Here is a 22,414-nt window from a genome sequence, read left to right on the forward strand (position 1 = left end):
TCCCCAATAGATATGATGAGGACATACACAAAAAAAACACAGAATACAGAAAGTGTATCTGAAATAATATAGACATGAACACACTGTACACACAAACAGCGTGTCAACATGTACTATGTGTTATCTCGCTGACACAGCTGTCTCTGAGCTACAGTACCCCCCTCCCCCACCCCCACCCCAGCAGTTAGAACATTAAATAACCAGCACCAGGAGAGGTTGAACTGACCCCTGCAAAACTTAATTTTGTAATTGTTCTTGAAATATCTGTCTGCATAGATAACCTTTGTTGTGTCCCACGTATGGCTTCCAAAAGCATATACAAGATACAGCCTAATAAAAATGCAATTCATTAATTTAACATGACTCACCAGGCTGCACCAGTGTGTGTATTTATGTGCCTCTTTAGGATTCTTTGTATAAAAAGACGCCTGCCACAGCTCACACATGCCAGAGAGGACAGCCAAGGGAATGAGAAAGATTGGAGGCATAGATCATCTGGCTTTTTCCTACTGCTGATAGTGAAGGGAGAGCAGAGACGGCAGCGTGAATCAGTGAGAGAGAAAGTGTGAAGTGAGTGAAGCAGTGAAAAGGAAAAGGAGAGGAAAAGGAAACAGAGGAACTACACAGGGGAGAAGTGTGATGTAAATCTCTGCCCTCTACTTACTTCGGGGCTTTGCCTCCCGAGGGACCAATGAGTCTTTGAATTATATTGCTGCCTGATCTGGCAACCTGATCCTTAAGTCTGCCAAGAGAAGTGGGGCGGGTACCTGATGCAAGTAAGAAACACAGATGCCCTAAAACACAATGAAAGTAAACATCACAGACAGCTATTAATGAGTTATCCTGTTTATCACAGCTGAACATTTAAAAAAAAATGTATTTTTGAAATGCATGCCCAAAAGAATGTTGAAATATAATCCATGAAACTGTGTTTGAGTAGTTTGTCTCTTTGTTAAAGTATGTTATGTTCCAGTAAAGTAATGCACATCATGGATACGTGTGCATGTGTGTGACACAGAGTGTTTTGTCATTAATCTGGGTGTAATCACTACATCTGTGTCCCTGTGGGGGTTGCTCTCTCTCCTCTAATCCATCTCTTTATCCCTGCATCATTCTTATTACATCACTCTGACCTCTGCACCGTGGCAGCGCCAACAGCTGGCCAAGGCCTGTAAAACAACAAACACGTACAATCAATCAACACACCATGATGACTCTATAAAAATAAGAAAGTGTAGCGTTAAAAAAAGCTATACCACAATACACACAGGATACCGGTGGTTTCACTATAAGATCACTTACAACACTTGACTATAAGTATATGAAATAAGTATATGAAATGATTGACGGATGCAGTGTAGTAACTACTCTATACTGTAGCTAAAGCTAAATACACCGAAAGATATCTAGAGCTGAAGAAGTGCATGTATTGGAAAATCAAGGCCTTGTAAGGGATTAAGTGAGCATATATTGAAGGAAATCTTCCACCGCAGTGAGTTGGGTGTTGACTGAGCTGCACTGCTAGTCTAATCAATATACCTGCCCAGATTTCTCTCTCTCTCGCTCTCTCTCTTTCTCGCTCTCTCTCTCTTACTCTTTGTCAGTCTATTATAACATCCTAACTAACCGTGAGAAAGCAAAAAAAGAATATGAAAGAGTGAATGTTTGGGCATCTTTGTATAGTATATGTGTATATATACTGAATATGTAATTGTTTGTCCTCAAAAAGGTCAATTTAATGAAATAAATCAACAAATCCAAAATTGATTTAAAAGCAATATCTGCATTAAATGAGTCTACCACACCAGAAAAAAAACTCTTGTCTTTCTTTTTTCCTCTATATCCCCTAAATCATTCTTTTTTCCTCTATATCCCCTAAATCATTCTTTATAAATGACAAAAATGAAACACAAAACTCAAGACAACATTTTGCCTTACGCTGAATGAGCAGGCCCACTCAAAGCCGCCTTAAAGAGACACTGCTTAAGGCTGCAAGGTTCCAACAGATGTTGCTTCCACATAAAAAGTAGGGATTTATATGAGTGATCTCATTAAAAGTATTAAGCAGATTGTTCACACTGAGTGACATTTTTAGAAACATTCTTTAAAGTGTCTTGTAGTACACTTAAACTCTGTAAGTGATTCAATGAGATTTGTCTCAAATGGCATACTGTACATCCCTGATTAACACTCAGCTTTACTTTTGCCACCCAATAGAAACGACGAATGAATGTAATCTAATTGTCCAAATTTGCCTCAACAGTCCATACAAAGACTTCATCAAATATTCATGTTTGCATATAATATATTTGCAAATTGGCCATATATTTGTATGTATTAAAGTATGTTGTAGAGATTTTAATTTATTCTTTTCTCACACTGTCCCTCAAACAAAGCAATTGTATAAATAGCACCAGTCGGAGCGGAGAGGATTTCGTGATAACATGAAACAAGTCAGCTATGAAATTAAAATTCCCAATGGAATAGTATTATTACAAAGGCCATACTGTGTATCTTCATCTGTAGGTGAAAGAAAAAAAAACTTTCAGTGGGGCTGCTTTTTTTTCCATACCTGAAGTAAATTATGAATTATGTCTCCGCATCTGTAAAGGAGGTTATATTTTCCGTGTTCTTTCAGTAATAAAATACTAAACTATAGGGAATCATAATCTCATCCAATCTGAGAATTTAAATTTAGAATGTGTGTTTGTTACACTTAGGCACAACTGTTGACTGCATTGCTCTTCTACAAAACATATAACAGTGAGCATCATCATTATCATCATTAATGTTATTCACATTTCTGCTTTTCATTGTAATACCATGCATTTCAGGCTGCATGTTTATCTGTTCCGCCATTGCGCTTCAGCACAAGTTTCCATTTTTGGTTATGAAGTTTAGACATGCATAATTTATAAGTTCATATTTGAGTCACATCCGTTTCAAGTCACACATATTATTTATTCTCCTTTCATTTACAACTGCATGCATTAGATGGAAGTGGATCATGTCACAGTGCTGAATACAAACCACCAATGTAAACAAGTAAGTGTAAATGACACAGGTATAGGCAGAAGCAGAGTAAATGCAAACATGTGTTCTCCCACAGACATAGGTCTGTGAATCAAACTCTTACACCTTACATTAATCTTGGCTTTATTAGTTCATGTTTATCACTAATACTTTGATAGACAAACATGGCATGCATATTATACAAACACCTGCAAGATACTCTGGAAGCGCATGAGCACATATTTCTGAGTGGGAACTGACTTTTTATTCACATTCTGGCCAACTCGCCAGCTTGCATTCAAGTAGGAGATTTTCTGTATCCAGGTGTAGGTGTACGACAGTTACACTTGAAGCTGAGCTGCATAAATGTGAAAAATGATCCTCATAATGGAGTGTTCAAACATTTTATGGGGCGTTTTTTCCAGTGAATATATCAGGAACCCATAACACAGCAATGTGTGCACATTACAGCAGCAGGCAGCTGGGAGCCTGTGTGGTTGCTGGTGAATATTTGATGAGAGAATGGATCCTCTCCCTGGGCAGGTTGAGTACAGTGTGCACACTTTATCGCACACACACGCGCACGCACACCCGCACGCACGCACGCACGCACGCACGCACGCACGCACACACACACACACACACACACACATACACACACATCACACATACAAGCATACACATATGTACACACACACACACACACACACACACACACACACACACACACACAACCAACACACACATCAGTTGGTACAGTTTATCTGCTTTCACAGTCTTACGCCAAGCAGGTGCCAGTGAAGGTGATATTAGAGTACACTGTATTACTGCCAATGAAAAGCACACCAGAAAGTGATGCCTCTTATTCTCCATGATCTCCATCTTACAAATCATTGGGAGACACGCTTACGCACACATGCAAGGTCATTGTCTCTTTTTCACCTGTAGCTTTCAAGTAGCAAGATAGGAATACAAAAAGAGTGAGTCAAAGTCAAGTTTACCTATAAAATGAGCAATTACAAGTGCAATTGTCCGCTCATTGACATTTAACTTTGCCACTATTTGTAGAATTCTACACTTAGAGGATTACACCAGTATCTGAGTGATTGAGTGCGTTCATGATTGTTTGATTGTTGATTTTGTTTTGTTTTTCTGTGTGGCACTGCAGTGCAGGCTTTTCAAGTAGATGGGCATTTATGACTGCATTACCATAGTTTAGCATAAAGAGGGTACCACAAAACAACAATCAAAAATGGTGCTCATTTCGAAGGACTAAAAAAGCAAGTATCAAGCCGCAGTTGTTTTTTATACTGTTATGATATGAATAAAAATCAGCCTAAAATTACTAAATATAAATCAAATATCTAAAACAATAAAGTTAACATTTAAAAAGGGGTTAGCAGTAATGGAAAGTACGTGTGATTTTTACTGTAAATTCTAAAGGGTAAATAGACTTGGGAGCTGAGAACACTTTCAGATATAATGAAAAGCCCAAACAAACTTGCTCATAAATCTTACCTTGCACTGAAACAGAAATGCTAAATTTCAATCTTTGAAAAGTGCACTCATGTAAACCTTTGTGCACTATGGGTACTGTACTTGTCTGTTACTAAGCAAGGTTTGCCTCTGACACTGTACACTGGAGGCAGGAGTCCTCTGGTAGTCTAAACCCCTATCTTCTTTTACACCTCTTCAATTATATACAGCCTGCAGTCTAGACCTTATTACAGCACCTCGACAGGCATTCTAAAGTTCATCTTCCTGTCGAACAGCAAACAACACCGTTCACCAAACAGCAATATTTAGTGGTAGGGTGGAAACGTTTTCGGTCACATTCGTATTTCAGAGGCTTGTCCACTCTGACAGTATAAGGGTAGAGCATTGCTGTGAACAGAATGCAGATGAGCGCACTTCCCATAGCCTTAGTATTAGGGATTACTAATGGCAAGATATGTCTGATGAAAGAGAGACTTTTAACTTCAGGATATTGCCAGTTTGAATAAATGCTTACATGAGCACTGAAGCATCTGCAGCTCTGTCACATCTCCCTCCCTCTAAATCAGCATTGTTGAGACTCTTTCCCCACTCCATTCTTGTCCTCACATCTGCCATTGACATTTCCTTCTTATCTTTACGGCATTTATCAATTTAGTGCCCTCATTTCCATCATCAAATGTATTTTGGGACCCGTACTCGTCTATTTACACTCTCATTTTTATTCTCACCCAACCTTTCTCTCTTTTGTCAATCCGACTCTGATCAGCAGTGATTTCCTGCTCACTGATTTGTAGGATTTGAGGGCGTGAACTGTGTTATCCGTAGAATTCTCCTGTGACATGGCAGGCAAGGGAGGGGCTGGTGGAAAAAGCAAGATAAGACAGGCGATAAGGGTGTGCTGATGCCTTGTGGACACTGCTCCTTTAAGAGTATTTTTAGTATGGGACATAGCTGTGGTCACTCGTCAGGAAAAAAGACTGAGTGGCTTTAGAGACTTGTGCAGGGTTCTGGCATGATGGAGAGTAAGGGAGGGAGAAGGCACAGCACAAACCATGCTGCCTTGGGACACACAGCAGACTGCCAAGGCTTGGTAACTCTACCTGCGTATCATGCCCATTCTAATGCAATCAAGCTATCAGTCAATTACATTTATTGTAATGTTTATAATGTGTGATAAAGGGCTGGCTTGAATCAGTCTGTGAATAATATATATCTATACAGTATATATATATATATATATATATATATATATATATATATATATATATATATATATATATATATATATATATATATATATATATATATATATTACTATATATTACTATATATTACTATATTTATATAATTAATGTGTATTCATATTAATATATTGGCTTCATATATTTTCTAATTAGTATAATGCAAACATTATGCTAGCTAACATGCTACTAGTTACAGTATATTAAGTCCTAAATAACACACTTTAAAACCAATTCATCAACTGTCCACTTTAATTTTCCATTTGTCATTTTGGTGCATTCCACTGGTCTTATGGTTCCATCTAGAGAGTAGTGTTGTGAGTGCAGATATGTAAATTTAATGACACTGGCAAAGTGTGTGCGATCAGGTTACTGTATAGATTACATAGTGACCTGGCCAAACACACAGGCACAGAGGCCTAAAAACCTAGAGAGAACAGCAATACACCTCCATGCAGGTTACTGCTCCACACCTCTCCGGCTCTGCCCCAGAGAAAACAATGCCGGGGAAAAACTGCTTTGCCTTCCTCAAGGGTCAACGTCAGAGGTGTGTCTTTTTTGCAAACTATTTCCTTGACTAAAACACTTTTTCAGTGACTGGTTACTGTTGTTGTTGTGGAAGTTGCAGTCTCATCCATGAGAATTAGAGCTGAGGGAGTCAGAAACAGCTAGGCAGCATTATGCTCCAGTGTGTCAGCTTAATTAAAATGAGAGCGAGATAAGTACTGCTTCTGAACTCTGTTTGCTTGAGTTTGTTTGCGTATGAGAGAGCCAGATAGAGGAAGAGAGGGAGAGAGGAAGATAGGTGTGTGTGGGTGCTGGGAACAGGCTCCATTGTGCAGAGGAGAATACAAATGCTCCTTAAATGTCTTTGTAATGGTGCATGTGTTAGTGAGCAGAGAGGCAATGCTGCAGGGGGAGCCCCACAGAGGAACCTGGTCAACTGTCGGATTGGACATTCCCTCATGTCTATATTAACAACTTGGAAAATGGAATTCAGGGAGAAGTACATCATTAGTTAGCATTAATGGACTCTGGGGTTTTCCAATGCATGGCAGCTATGTGACTGGATGGTATGCTCGGCTGCCTCTTTAGCAGATCTTGGATTCAAAGCTATGTGCGTCACTTTCCTCAGTTAAAAGACTTGCAGATAGGTGCAGCCCAAACGGAACTACTACAAGGTGATGTGAATGTATTTGTCTGTATGGGTTGTGTAATGGACTGGGGACCTGGCCAGGATGTACCCCACCTCTCTCTCTCTATATATATATATCCTTCAGACACTTGAACCTTAAACAGGATAGGTTTCTACTCATGGAGATCAGCTTTCAATTTCAGCCATGCAGATGTACTGGAATTAATGCAGGCTTCATTTAAATGTTATCTGAAAGCACACACAACTTTAGACAAGCTAAAAAGCCTTTCATTTAATGGGTTACACTCTATACTAACAACCCTTGTCATTAATATTCATTCATTATATCAAGTGCTAGCCTTACCTTTTCTAGATGTGGATGCTAGATGTGTGACAGTATCCCATAACATATTACTACATGCTTCTGGTAAATTAAAGTAGCCTTTTAAAGTAGGCCTTGTGTGATTGTAAGTTAGCAGTCCTGATAGATATCAGAACTGCTAAATCACACCACAGAGGAGGAAGAGTTTCTAATGCTAATTATTTATTGTCTGTTTCCTTGGGAATTTGCTTGAATGAAAAGGAATTGGGAAAAAGCAGGGATTTGATGGTACTTTTATATAAGTCCATCATGTAAATTGACATACTAAACATTTTGTAAAGCCAAACAAAAGGAACCCACAGGTGACATATGTTTTAATATTCAACCTTTTTAAAATGTTTCCCATGAGCAGTTTGAATTCTTTTCACTCCTCACACGAGAGCAGGCAATTCATTTTGGGGTTCTTTTAGTGATGTTGTTAAAGTCTATGATGCTTCAGATGTGTGAGCGCGGGATTTAAGTCTGGTCTGGCGTTATCAGAAAGTGCGTGGGAGAGAAAAGCATGGTGACAGAGGAGATTGTCATTATTGCATTTAAACTGACGAGAGATCAAAAGAAAAGAACATGGTGGTGCCGCATCTGGTGATTGCCTGCTGTCTTACAGTGTTACATAATATTGTTGACTGACAAACACGACTCACTTGTGGAACAGGATGAAAGCAAAAACATTCCTGATAAACTCAGATTTTTAGACAGCTGTTTGTTTACTGTCATCTCTTTAAAAAAAGACAACCGACATTTTTCTCAGAATTTACAGAAGCCCACGGGTTAGAGAAAACATTTAGTTACATCTCCCACCAAATAAGGAATAGCAGCATCTAAGAACTGTACTGTAGGCTTGCATTGACATCAGTTCTATTCTGATACTCCACAGAAACAGGAAGAGGGTCATCACTTATTATGTACACCAAAACAATTTCCAAGTACCAGATTGTGTGGATGAGGTAGATATAAGCAGTCTAAGATTACTAAAAGGATTTCCGGACCATTTACGAGCCCACGACAAAGCTACAGCCTATATCCCCAGATGGAGATTGTGCTGATGAATGTATCCTGTGTGTGTGTGTGTGTGTGTGTGTGTGTGTGTGTGTGTGTGTGTGTGTGTGTGTGTGTGTGTGTGTGTCTGCAATAAAGCCAAATCTGGCGCTTTCCAAAGAGAGACCGATTCTGCCTCTCACACATCACGCATGACATAACTCTTCCACACGCCCACACACCACTTGCTCTCCCACACTTCTCACTCACGCTTACCACGTACTGAATAGGAATTAATCAACTGTATGTTGTGTGTAGATTTGCATGTGACCGTGGGGGTGGCTGGGGGATGCATTGTTTCTGTTCAAAAATTCTAGATAAATCCCTTCCTTTGTTGGTAACTAATCATTGGTGGTGAATGGCAGAAGGTGGATCTGTGGTGAGAATCATTTTCCCTATTTTGTGGTGAATTGTCCTTTTGCTATTATCATAATTTCTAAAAGTCCAGTTTGTAATCTGTTAACCGATTCACAGGAAGTGTATATACTATATTGTACTCTTCATATTGTATGCGCTTTCTTAACCAGATTTCACATTCTACAGAGTTGTGTTAAGATACTAATGGTTTCAAGGATCGTGGTCAGTTCATGGTTGGATAGAGGTCTCAGCATGTCTATTCATCTGGCCTTGAGCTGCAAGAAAGAAAGAAGAAAGCCAGCTAGTTTGTTATCACTCTGACAGCGGCACAGGATAAGATTGCCCAGATTGTCTCTTCACATCACATCTGCTTTGTAGAAAAACTCTTGTGGGATATATGCCAGAATAAGAAAGCCAGGACTGAAGAGGTGCTTTGTGCCAATGGCTGTTCACTTCCTATTACCTACATCCCCATTACGTATTCTATAAACTAAATTGCAACAACAGCTAAAATCATTAATTTGGCCCAAGAGGAAATGTCTAGATGGTGTATGCACAGTGGGAGAATTGCTGCATACTTAAGAAGTGCATCTAGTCCAAAATGCATTTGTTTTTTTGCCTTTTGCTTCACAAATGTATTGATGAAGCTGTGTGGATTATGGCCAGCATAGTGTGCCTGGTGTAGCAGGTCTGGAGGCAAGTCTAAATGGATGGAGCAATTAGGTTGGCGAAACTGCCAAAGACAAAGAAATATGAAAAGGCAATTTTAATGACAGTTCTGAGATGTATTGATTTCTGCTGAAATGGGTTGTGCTCGTATTTAGACAGGGTTGACGGATGGATGATGTTTAAGATATGCAAGCTGGAGATATATGATCTATCAGTGTCTGGATGACAAAAGTTCCTGTTGGATCATATCAGGTATAGACAAAATATTTTCATAAAAACAAAGGGGACACATGGTCAGCTCATTTTGAGAGGCATGCACCTGTACCCACACCTGAATACATGGATCTAAGTATTTGGAAATACTTTTTTATTTGGAGGTGTCTACAATCAACTTGCAGATGGAATATACTTTGCCTAGTGTTATGTGTTAATGTATTTTCAGCATGAAACAGAAAATGAAAGTTAGCATCATAACAGATGATGGTGTTTTAAAACCATTACATGCTGAGTAAACACAGACATTTTCATGCGAATTGGAATTCAAAGCAAACTGAATACGTCAGATATCGTTGTCATGGGCCAGCACACTTGGGGCTAAAATCCCATTACCCCTATAAGCTACTCATGATCACCACAGTGACATTTCAAATAAGTCAACGGCCGCTGATGAAATACATATCTCTCAGGATGGTAAATCCTAAGGTCTTCGACGCTGATCACACGTCAATCCGGGGAAATATATCGCCTTGTCCTCTTTAATTTCAATTTCCGTGCGTGATATATTGTGATCACCTGTCATTTGCGGCGCCTGCGCACTGGGGTGGGAGGCGGAGTGGATGCTGATCGCTCTCTTTGCCCTGTGCCCTCCATCCCTGGGCGATCAGACAGACGGGGGATATCCGAGGAGCTTTGAGCGAGGATGGGGACACCGATCTGCTGTTGATGAAGGTACAGTTTACTTCGCTTTCACTGGCATAGCGCGCTTTTCAGTGTTTGACATTGTGACCGTGGAGGGTGAAGGATGCTCGGCTGCAGGAAGGGAGGAGATGAGTAGGGGGGGCACGGACCGGAGAACAGATGGTATTTCGGGAAATGCCACCGATGACATGGCTTTTGGTGGGTTTCCTCGCTAATTCAGGCTGGTTTCAAATAATTGTGGATTGTACAACAATTTGTCTGTTCCGATATTTGAAGATAATCCCTTTCAAGGGCAAACAAATAGGTGATCATGTTTTTTTTTAAATGTGCGCTCACCCGTGTGCACGGAGCTATCATCACATCATACCCTCTGCGGACTAACATGTTATCGGGTTGAAAGTGGTCGGGCGTAATGCATGCTGCTTTTTCGGTAAACCACCTCTGGCTGAACCATACTGCCAGTGGGCTGAGCGTAGTAGGCTACACGTTAAATCCAGCTGTATAGTATGTAAATAATTGCTCATCACAGCTGTACTGCCCATGATGTTGCTTTTGCTTTTTGTAAGGAAAGCATCAGTATTCACTTCCCATGCATTATTTGACTGCCCCTACCCGGATGTGCCTGCAGTTTCTCCAGAGAGAGCGCTAGATATTCTGTGTTTACTCGTCTTGCTGGTGTAAAAAATGCCCTGCATAAGATTTCTCACTGCCCGACACTTAAGTGTGCTATTGTGCTATTGTGGTGATGAATGACATGGAATCCCGAGGATGCGAGTAGCGGAGAAAGTCGAATTCTCTGACGGTGTAAAAAAAATTGCAACCTGTGAGTCCACCTTGAATGATTATTCGAATATGGATTGTAGTAGTACGGTCTATTAAGAGCGATATCCGCCTCCTGTGTTGCACATTGGTCTGAATTGTATTGCCGGCTGAAAGGAATCGCTGACCTGTCCATGGTTCTGAAAGCAACAGTCGGAGCGGAGTAAATCAAAGTGAGGCTGAATCATTGATTGCTTTCTTTGTATAGAGGCGACATTTGCTTTGAAAATAATAATCGTTTCAGTCAGGATGGAAGTCAGTTTTATTTATCCGGCACTATGGTGTATTACAGATGCTGTTCATTCAAATTTACAGTGTATTCGAATGTAAATTCCTCTCTTATGAAATGTGCAGATTATGGATTTAGATAAAGATGAGTCAACCAAATTATATTATGTAATTCACTGATGCTCTCCTGAGTAGAGTTATTAGAGACTACAATTATGTCCCAACATGTATAAACAGGATCAAATACCCACCTTAGACATTGAATCAGTGGATGAGTGATATTATGTTTCCTCTGCATTCACTATACCTTAGTACGCTGTTGCAGCGGGTTTTTCTTTAGTTTACCAGCATTGGCTCAGACAGCATGTGGTTCACAAATGAGCATGCTCTCTTTAATTACCCCTCCCTCTCGTCTTGTTCCCTGTCATCTCACACTTCCTCTTTTTCTGTTTCCATTTAGGAAATCTGATGTAGATGCTGAACCAGAGGAGAGCCCGGGGAGCAGCACCAGCAGCAGTGGGGCTGTAGATGCCCTCTCCACTGCTCCGTCCCCAGCCCCCCCCGAGGCCTCTGTCGGAGAGCCAGGACAGAGAGGAGACAGTTCTTGCTCTGACTCTGACAGTCCTTTAGATTCCAGCTCCTGCGAGGAAGAAGAGGAGGAGGAGGAGGAGGAGGAAGACGCAACTATGTTTTCCTCTAAATTCCTTAGCGGGGCCAACCCCCTCAATGCCGTTTCCTCTGCTGTGAATAAGTTTGGTTTATTTGGAGATGATGGGGAGGGGGATAAAAATAAGAAAGCACCTTCACAGCAGGGGACACCATCTGGAGGACAGCAGCCAGGAGCAAGCCCTGACAAAGTCCCTCAACAACTGCATGGACCCCAAAAATCAGGTCAGGGCCCACCTATGCAAAAGGGCCAGCCTCTTCCTAAACAAGGATCACCACAGTTGCATGGGAATGGACAAGCTGGACCCCCAAACAAGCCAGGGTGGCAACAAGATGCTCCAAAGGAAGGGAAAAAGCCTGAAGACCAGCTGAAAGGACAGCCACAAAAAAATCAACCTAAGGGCCCACCACAGCAAGGTTTGCCTAAGCCTGGAGATCAACAACATATTGTGACTAAGAGTGGAGCTCAACCTGGATCTCCAAAGGCATCAACACAACAGGTTCCACCTAGGACAGGGGTGCAACAAGGGCCTGCTAAGACTGGGGTGCAAGAGTCCCCAAAGGTTGGGTCACAAAAAACTGTCTCACCTCAAGGGTCACCAAAAGTAGGACAGCAAAAGCAGGCGTCACCAAGAATTGGACAACAACAACAGGGCTCCCCTAATGTTTCACAGCAACAAAAGGGTTCCGCTGAAGTGGCACAGCAACAACAGGGCTCATCTAAGGTGGGACAACAACAACAACAAGGCTTCAGGACTACACCCCAGCAGCAGTCCTCTGATAAGCCTGGGTCTCAGCAACAAGGCCCTAAGGGACCTGGTACACCTGGCTTGTCCCGGGCAGCGGCTTCATCACCGGAACCAACCAAAGGTGGATCTCAGACAAAAGCAGTAGCTAAGTTCCTTTGCCCAGTGTGTAAGACAACAGAGCTTAATATGCACACAAAGGAACCACCTAATCATAAAACCTGTACGCAGTGTAAAACTGAAGTGTGCAGCGTGTGTGGCTTCAGCCCTCCAGACTCTGACGTAAGTAGTGGCTTAGAATTTTGCTTATGAGTCATATATTTTATATTTTCACTAAATGTGCATGTACTTAATGTATGTAAGTTATATATTACAGTGCATATATTTTGCCAATATTATGGTTCACTTTGATTGACAATTGAAAAATAGAAAATGATTTTGCTATTCAGTACAGTCATAGTAGTGCAGCCTTTATTGATTCAATTCAGTTCAATTCAATTTTATTGTCAGTGACACAATGTTCAGGCATCATGTGTTTGATGAAGTTTATTTAACATGATCTTTACTGCATATATGATTTAGACTTAAAATCACACACTGCCCCATATCTTAATATAGTACTAATTATTATACGAAAAGCAACAGCTTTCTTAGTCTCAATTAACAATTAATTAATTGCATTGGCATGGTTAAATGGTTGTTGAAGTTATTCACTGTTATAAGGTATGGCATTAACGTGTAATGCCGCTTCACAATTATTGTGAACTGTATGTTCTCTTCTTGTACATTGTGTGCATAAAAGTGTTATCCTTGTCAAAATGTATGTATCTTTTTTATTTTTTGTATAGGGGCATGAGTGGCTCTGTCTTACCTGTCAGATACAGAGAGCTCAAGGAGCTTCTGAACCACCAGGACCTTCCATGAAAAAGCCAACACCCAACCGGACACTATCTCCAGCTGCACCTGTCAAAAAAGAGATGTCATCACCAGGTTCACCTCAGAAATTGCAGTCTACATCAGAAAAAGTGCCAGCCAAAGGTGAAGCTGCCAAAGTACCAGAAAGTCAAAAACAGGCCAGCCCAGCTTCTGTTAAGAAAATGACTCCTGAGACCCAGAGAACATCTGGGTCTCAAAAGCCAGATCAGACTAGTCAAACTGGACGCAAGCAAAGCAGTGCCCCGCAGGAGTCAGGAGGTTTATTTGGCTTTGGTGGTTCTAAAACTGAGGCTGCAAAGCCTGGAGGGATGTTTGGGTTTGGTTCCTCAATTTTTAGTTCTGCATCTACCTTGATAGCCTCAGCTGTTCAGGATGAACCTAAAACCACACCACCAGTTTCTCCCAAGATGCAGTCTACAAAGGAGACCAAACCAGCCACTGTCCAAAAGTCAGTGCAAGACAAGAAACAAGAGCAACCCCCCAGGCAAAGGTAAATCCCGACAGGTCAAATTTGGAAAAAGCTTCCCCAAAGGACTCAAAGGCAGAAACAGCCCCGCCCCCCCCAAAAGGGCCTCCCAAAAGGTGGTAAATTTCCATTTGTCCACTCTGTAAGGTGGTGCCAATTTTTGGGCTAAAGGACCCCCCCAACTACAATACCTCACGGGATGCAAAAAAATGTCTGAAACCAATGGGGGTTTTAACCCAATCCCCAAAGGGTCAGTAAGGTAAGACACAACAAGAGACCCTTTTTTATGTTCAGAGTAGGTGCTGAAGTATTTTCCTTTTAATGTTTGGGGGGTTTTTTAAAAATGGGGGATCTTTAAAATAATAATTGACATGACAAGGTTTTTTTAAGTTCCGGGGCCCTAAATTTAAAAGTTTATAAACTTTGGAAATGCTTTGAAATATTTTTTTTTTTTTTTTTTTTTAAAATTGTATAAAAAGTAAGTTCCACCAAATAGATACAAACGAACCCAAAAACTAGGGGGTTTCTTATTTTTGGTTTTTTTTTTCCCCTGGGCAGACCTTTGAAATGCGGTTTGCCCTTTTTCCCCGACTAAATTGCAAAGCAATTTTCTTCAGGGTCCTATTTTACAGGGCCTCTCAAAACCCAATGAGACAATTTTTGGGTTCAACCCTTTGGCTAACCTGGAATATGGGGCTCCACCAAATAAAAAAAAACAAACCCACAGGCCCCCGGGTTGTTTTCCCCCCTTAGCCCTTCCCGTCAACAAAAATTTAAAAAAAAAAGAAATAAGGGGAAAAGGGTTTTTGGAGGGTAACAACTTACCAGTTTTTGTCATCAAAAATAAAAATTTAAAAGATCCCCGTTTTGGGGGAAAAATTGTTTTCATTTTTTGTTGACTGTGTTGAAAAATTTAGGGTTTTTAAAGAGAAAGAAAATTTTTTTAAAAAGTTATTTTCGAAAAGGACACACACAAACAGGTACCAGCACAACACTCAAAAAACACCACACACATGCCCCCAAACACACCCACACCCCCACCCCACCCCACCCACACACAAACAAAACAAACACACACACACCCCTCAGGGGATTGTTTGTGGGAAACCAAAAAAGGTAAATGGACGGCTTTTGGAAGCACCATTTTGACACTTGCCTGAAATTTCAATTACAATTTGGGTACTGCCGGCAGCACAATGCATGTGTCTTGTGATACTGCTTAATGCCTTATAGCAAAAATCGGGTAAACCAAAATCGGAGGGGAAAAGACCTCTGTGCTTTTTTGCAAGCACTCTGGAAAGGGGGATTTTTAAAGAACTATATGGTCAAACCTTAAAACATTGACAGTATTTTTACTTTTTTTCTTGTTTAAAACCTTTATTAAAAACACACATTTTAATGCAATTTTTTCAAAATTTGGGGATTGGGAAATTTACCAAAAAGCACCAACCAAGGGAAAGTCTTCTTTTTTGAAAAATCATAAAAGTTTAAAGTTTACATTGCCCCTCAGTTCCATATTTGAAGCCGCATTCGTCTCATAAATGCGTAGCCATATGCAGAGTTGCTCACTGTTTTTGAAAATTATTTGTGTGTGTGTGTTTTCTGTTCAGAATAGGAAACCTCAACTCCTAGCTTCTTAATTTTATTAATAATTTAGAGCTTTCATTCATATTTGTTATCATTAAAACATGTACATGTATAATTTGTTTATTTGTTGTGTTTTTAAGGGCAAGGAGTGGCTTTGTCTAAACTGCCAGGTGAAACGAGCTGCCGGCGACAGTGAACCCCAAAATGAAAGATCTTTGGTCAATTCCTCATTTAAGAAAACTACTCCAGCACAGCATGCAGTACAAAAGACTTCTGCACCAGGCTCTCCTCAGAGAAAACTATCTACACCCGCAGCACAACCTACCAAGGCTGAAGCTGCTAAAGGACCAGACAGTTTTAAACAGGTCAGCCCAGCTCCTGCTCAGAAAACACCTCAGGACAGCCAGAAGACAGGTCCTCAGAAACAACCAGACCAGACAAGCAGAGGTGCACATAAGCAGGGAAATACTTCTGCAGCTGCACAGCAAGAGTCAGGCGGGTTCTTTGGTTTTGGTGGTAAAAGTCAGCCCGACCCTGCAAAGCCGGCAGTGACTGGGAAGATGTTTGGTTTTGGTTCCTCCATCTTTAGTTCGGCAACTACTTTGATAACCTCAGCTGTTCAAGATGAGCCCAGAACTACACCGCCACTTTCTCCCAAAATCCATCTTTCAAAGGACTCTAATTCCCCAACTGTCAAGAAACCGGAACAGGAGAAGAAACCAGAACAAACCCAGCAGGCCAAGGTTCCTCCATCAGTACAGCAGAAAGCGGACAAACCTCCATCAGAGCCGCCAAAGAAAGCATTGGCTGCCCCAGTTGTTTCTAAAGCAGGCCACTCTACCTGTCCCCTCTGTAAACTGGAACTCAATGTGGGCTCAAAAGATTCTCCCAACTACAACACCTGCACAGATTGCAAAAACATTGTCTGCAACCAATGTGGATTCAATCCCATACCAAATGTTAAAGAGGTAAGACAAGAGTATCGTAGATTTGGAATATCCTTGAATAATGATTGTTGCATTGTCTTTTTTGATTAATAATGTAAATAATATATTTTTAGAAGTAAAATACTTTCCATTGTACAACAATATTAATCTAAATCTTACTTAACTGATTGTTCTAATAGGTGAAAGAGTGGTTATGTCTCAACTGCCAGATGCAGAGAGCACTAGGAGCATCTGAGCCTCCGGGAACTCCAATGATAAAACTACAGGCATCACCTAATAAAGTCCCTGTACCTGCCAGTGCCCAAAATGAGGAAACTCACCCATTAGATAAACCTCAAAAGAAAGACATTCAAACACCAGCTGAGTCTAACATAAAGGAGACATGTGCACCAGGTTCCAAACCACCAACACCAGCAGGTCAGCCAGCAAAGCAGCTACCAAAAGCTGAAGTCTTGAAAGGACCAGAAAGTCAGAAACAGGTCACCCCAGCTCCTGGTCATAAAACTCCACAGGAGGTCCGAAAGACAGGTCCTCAGAAACCTCAAGACCAGACAAGTCAAACTGGACATAGGCAGAGTAATACTACCTCAACTACAAATAAGGAATCTGGCGGGTTCTTTGGATTTGGTGGTCCTAAACCTCAACCTGATGCTACAAAGCCTGCTGAATCACTGGGTGGAAAAATGTTTGGCTTTGGTTCCTCCATCTTCAGTTCTGCATCTACTTCAATAAACACACCTATCAAAGGTGATTCCAAAACAACACCACCGGTTTCTCCCAAGATATCTGCCGGGAAGGCAACCATATCACCTCTTGCTCAGAAACAAGAGCAAGAAAAGAAGCTTGAGTCCAATACCTCTCCATCACCACACGCCAGACAGAAAAAGCTTCCACAGGATGGAGCTGCTTCCCCAGCTGTTTGCAAAGCAGGCCAATCTACCTGTCCACTCTGTAAGGTGGAACTCAACTTTGGCTCCAAGGAACCTCCCAATTATAACAACTGCACTGGATGCAAAAGCACTGTCTGTAACCAATGTGGATTTAATCCCATGCCAAATGCATCAGAGGTAATAAGCGCAAAGATGAAAAATTCCCCAATACACTTTCAAATTACAACAAAATTATGATAAGTATACATTACATGTCAGCTAATTATTGCACACAAATACATAATACACTCTATAAAGTAACATAAGTTAAGTGATTGCATGTAGGTGTTGTAAATAGTACTTTTTTAATTCAACATATTTTCTTTTTGCAGGTAAATGAATGGTTGTGCCTGAACTGTCAGATGCAGAGAGCTGTTAGTGGATCTGAACTCACAGGACCTCCAATGAAACCTCTCAGTACTCCAACTGCTGTACATCAGAAGATAACAGCTCCTAATCAAGAGGAATCTCAAAAGACAGAGTTATCAAAATTGGATGCACCTTCAATGATGGAGACTCTGGTGCCTGATACATTTCAAAAGAAGGGGAGTCCCACACCAGGTTCTCCTCAGAAGACACAGGCTGCAGTGGTTACAAAGGCAACTAATGCTGCTAAAGGACCAGAACGTGAAACACAGGCAAGCCCAACTCTTGGCCTGAAAACTCCTCTGGATATCCAGGGGGCATCAGGTTCTCAGAAACCAACTGACCAGGCAAGTCCACCTAGACTAAAACAGAGTAAGGTCACCCCGGATACAAAGCAGGAGTCAGGACACCTTTTTGGCTTGAGTGGTCCTGCAACAGGGCCTGATGCTTTGAAAACAACAGAGTCTGTGACTGGGAAGGTGTTTGGCTTTGGTTCCTCTATTTTCAGCTCAGCATCAAGTTTGATATCATCTGCTCAGGACGAATCACGTACTACACCACCAGGCTCTCGTAAGATGTCTTCACCAGCCCAAGTCTCTCCCAAGATGTCCGCTGTGCCCAAGATTTCTCCGAAAAGCACACCAACAGTTTCTCAGAAAATGTCGCCAGCAAGAGAACCCAAAATTATTGCTCAGAAACCAGAGCAAGAGAAGAAACCAGAACAATCCCACCAAAGCAAAGAGGACAAAGCTCCTTTACAGCCTCCAAAGGCTGCAACAATCTCCCAAATATCTTCCAGTGCCATCCAGGCCACCTGCCCACTGTGTAAGGTTGAGCTTAACATCGGCTCCAAGGACCTTCCAAACTACAACAACTGCACTGAGTGCAATGCAACTGTCTGTATGCAATGTGGATTCAACCCAATGCCTATAGGAGAGGTAAGTGAATAAATACACAAACAAGAAAACATTTCTCAATATACTTTATGCATGTACACTACATCTGTTTGTTGACCTGTAATGTCAGGCCTTTTTACAATAACCTTGACCTTTATGACAGTTTTAAAGGGTATTTTTCTCTGAAAGTTAATGTGAATTACTGCAATTTCCAATTCCAAAGCAACACATAACTGATAGCTACTGTGTTTTAGGTAAAAGAGTGGCTGTGTCTTAACTGTCAGATGAAAAGAGCCGTTGGAGCATCTGGGCCTCCAGGACCACCCACATTGAAGTCCCAAACGTCATCAAGTAAAGTTCCTTCACCTGCTGCAGTCCAGGTCAAGGATTCTTTCAAACCAACTACACCTCAAACGAAGGACAGTCCAGGCCCTGCTGTACAAAAGAAGGAGACCTCAGAACCAGTATCACAACAGGGAAAACAGTCTACACCATCAGTGCAGTCAGGCAAACCTGAAGCTCCTACTGCACCATTAAACCAGGCCAGCCCAGCACCTGATTATAAACCACCACAGGAAAGACAGAAGACAGGGCCACAGAAGCCACCAGATCAAGCTAGCCAACTTGATGCTGTAAAGCCTGCAGAGTCAGTAACAAATAGGCAAACAGAACGTAAGCTGAGTAATGCCACGGCAGCGACACAGCAGCAGTCTGGAGGCTTCCTTGGTATGGGTGGTGGTAAAACTCAAACCGATGCTGCAAAGCCAGCAGAGTCAACGACAGGAAAAATGTTTGGCTTTGGCTCTTCCATCTTCAGTTCTGCATCTACTTTGATAACCTCAGCCGTTCAGGACCAGCCCAAGACCACTCCACCAGTTTCTCCCAAGATGTCTCCAGCAAAAGTAATCAAGTCCACTAGCACTCAGAAGCTGGAGCAGCAGAAGAAGACAGAGCCATCCCAGCAAAATACACCTCAATCAAGACAGGCCAAATTGGAAAAAGGCCCATCAGAGCCTCCAAAGGCTGCAGCAGCCCCCCTAGTAGCTGTCAAACCAGGCCAGTCTACCTGTCCACTCTGTAAGGTGGAACTTAATGTGGGTTCCAAGGATCCACCCAACTACAATACCTGCTCTGAATGCAAGAACACTGTCTGTAATCAGTGTGGATTTAACCCTATGCCAAATGAAACAGCGGTAAGAGAAAACAAATATATTTCTTAATGAAATGTGATTTTCCATTTGATTGTGATACAACTGTAAATAATTACACCACATATACTTTTCTGAAAGTGAGCATTGCTTGCTCCTCACTGTGTTGAAATTACACATGCCTTTGTTAATTATTACTTTCCTGTTATTAGATTTATAACTGCTACAATATGACAGATAAAAATACTTACTGCCTTACATAAATATAAAACATAATCATACAAAGATTACTGAACAGATTATAAATAAATGTTGCTTTCTTACTTTTAGGTGAAGGAGTGGTTGTGTCTCACCTGCCAGATGCAGCGGGCTCTGGGAGCAACACAGTCCCAAGGAGTTGCTTCCGTCAGCTCTCAGATACCTGTAAAACCACAAAATAAAGACATCATCAGCCCAGCTGAACCTGAAAAGAAAGACTCGCCTCAGAGGAAACCGTCTGTAACAGCACAGTCAGCTACAGCCGAAGCTGCTAAGAAGCCAGAGGGTCCGAAACAACCCAGCCCAGTTCCTTCTCAGAAGAGGCCACAGGAGCCCCAGAAAACACCGGGTCCTAATAAATCACCAGACCAGATCAGGCAAACTGAACGTAAGCTGAGTAATGCCACAGCAGCAACACAGCGAGACTCAGGAGGCTTCTTTGGTTTTGGTGGTGGTAAAACTCAACCCGATGCTGCAAAGCCAGCAGAAGCAGTGACTGGGAAAATGTTTGGTTTTGGCTCTTCCATCTTCAATTCTGCATCCACTTTGATAACCTCTGCTGTTCAGGACCAGCCGAAGACCACTCCACCAGTTTCTCCCAAGATGTCTCCAGCAAAAGTAATCATGTCCCCTAGCACTCAGAAGCTGGAGCAGCAGAAGAAGACAGAGCCATCCCAGCAAACAACGACACCTCCATCTGGACAGGCTAAATTGGACAAAGGCCCATCAGAGCCTCCAAAGGCTGCAGCAGCCTCCCTAGTAGCTGTCAAACCAGGCCAGTCTACCTGTCCACTCTGTAAAGTGGAACTTAATGTGGGTTCCAAGGATCCACCCAACTACAATACCTGCTCTAAATGCAAGAACACTGTCTGTAATCAGTGTGGATTTAACCCTATGCCAAATGAAACAGCGGTAAGAGAATTCAAATATATTTCTTAATGAAATGTGATTTTCCATTTGATTGCGATACAACTGTAAATAATTACACCACATATACTTTTCTGAAAGTGAGCATTGCTGTCTCCTCATTGTGTTGAAATTACGCATGCCTTTGTTAATTAATACTTTCCTGTTATTAGATTTATAACTGTTGCAATATGACAGATAAAAATACTTACTGCCTTACATAAATATAAAACATAATTGTACAAAGATTACTGAACAGATTATAATTAAACTTTTCTTTCTTATTTTTAGGTGAAGGAGTGGTTGTGTCTCACCTGCCAGATGCAGCGGGCTCTAGGAGCACCACAGCCCCAAGGAGTTGCTTCCATCACCTCTCAGATACCTGCAAAACCACAAAATAAAGACATCATCAGCCCAGCTGAACCTGAAAAGAAAGACTCGCCTCAGAGGAAACCGTCTGTAACAGCACAGTCAGCTACAGCCGAAGCTGCTAAGAAGCCAGAGGGTCTGAAACAACCCAGCCCAGTTCCTTCTCAGAAGAGGCCACAGGAGCCCCAGAAAATACCGGGTCCTAATAAATCACCAGACCAGATCAGGCAAACTGAACGTAAGCTGAGTAATGCCACAGCAGCAATACAGCGAGACTCAGGAGGCTTCTTTGGTTTTGGTGGTGGTAAAACTCAACCTGATGCTGCAAAGCCAGCAGAAGCAGTGACTGGGAAAATGTTTGGTTTTGGCTCTTCCATCTTCAGTTCTGCGTCCACTTTGATAACCTCAGCCGTTCAGGACCAGCCCAAGACCACTCCACCTGTTTCTCCCAAGATGTCCCCAGTAAAAGTAATCAAGTCCCCTAGCACTCAGAAGCTGGAGCAGCAAAAGAAGACAGAGCCATCCCAGCAAACAAAGACACCTCCATCTGGACAGGCTAAATTGGACAAAGGCCCATCAGAACCTCCAAAGGCTGCAGCAGCCTCCCTAGTAGCTGTCAAACCAGGCCAGTCTACCTGTCCACTCTGTAAAGTGGAACTTAATGTGGGTTCCAAGGATCCACCCAACCACAATACCTGCTCTGAATGCAAGAACACTGTCTGTAATCAGTGTGGATTTAACCCTATGCCAAATGAAACAGCGGTAAGAGAAAACAAATATATTTCTTAATGAAGTGTTATTTTCCATTTGACTGCTATACGACTGTAAATAATTACACCACATTTACTTTTCTGAAAGTGAGCATTGCTGGTTCTTCATTGTGTTAAAATTAAGCATGGCT

At 41.7% G+C, this 22,414-nt stretch overlaps 1 protein-coding gene and 1 long non-coding RNA gene across 11 annotated transcripts in view; both read left to right on the forward strand.

Moving 5' to 3' along the window:
• The first annotated feature begins 10,154 nt into the window (after positions 1 to 10,154).
• Positions 10,155 to 12,572, forward strand: LOC116694729 (uncharacterized). Its single transcript, XR_004333254.1, has 2 exons — positions 10,155 to 10,276; positions 11,754 to 12,572. It is a non-coding gene; the product is annotated as an uncharacterized LOC116694729 (long non-coding RNA).
• A 34-nt stretch (positions 12,573 to 12,606) lies between these two features.
• Positions 12,607 to 22,414, forward strand: part of pclob (piccolo presynaptic cytomatrix protein b) — a 57,549-nt gene continuing 47,741 nt past the window's right edge. For all 10 annotated transcript variants that reach the window (XR_004333247.1, XM_032524471.1, XM_032524475.1 and 7 more), the window contains exons 1-8: positions 12,607 to 12,987; positions 13,554 to 14,366; positions 15,835 to 16,662; positions 16,821 to 17,708; positions 17,903 to 18,874; positions 19,087 to 20,025; positions 20,311 to 21,150; positions 21,436 to 22,275. Coding sequence is in view for 9 of the 10 variants with exons in the window: in XM_032524471.1 (XP_032380362.1) it covers positions 16,255 to 16,662; positions 16,821 to 17,708; positions 17,903 to 18,874; positions 19,087 to 20,025; positions 20,311 to 21,150; positions 21,436 to 22,275 (4,887 nt within the window). In the remaining variant the exon portion in view is untranslated. The remainder of the gene's footprint in view (positions 12,988 to 13,553; positions 14,367 to 15,834; positions 16,663 to 16,820; positions 17,709 to 17,902; positions 18,875 to 19,086; positions 20,026 to 20,310; positions 21,151 to 21,435; positions 22,276 to 22,414) is intronic.

Source organism: Etheostoma spectabile, chromosome 8, assembly GCF_008692095.1.
Source record: "Etheostoma spectabile isolate EspeVRDwgs_2016 chromosome 8, UIUC_Espe_1.0, whole genome shotgun sequence".
In the NCBI taxonomy this organism is placed as follows: domain Eukaryota; kingdom Metazoa; phylum Chordata; class Actinopteri; order Perciformes; family Percidae; genus Etheostoma; species Etheostoma spectabile.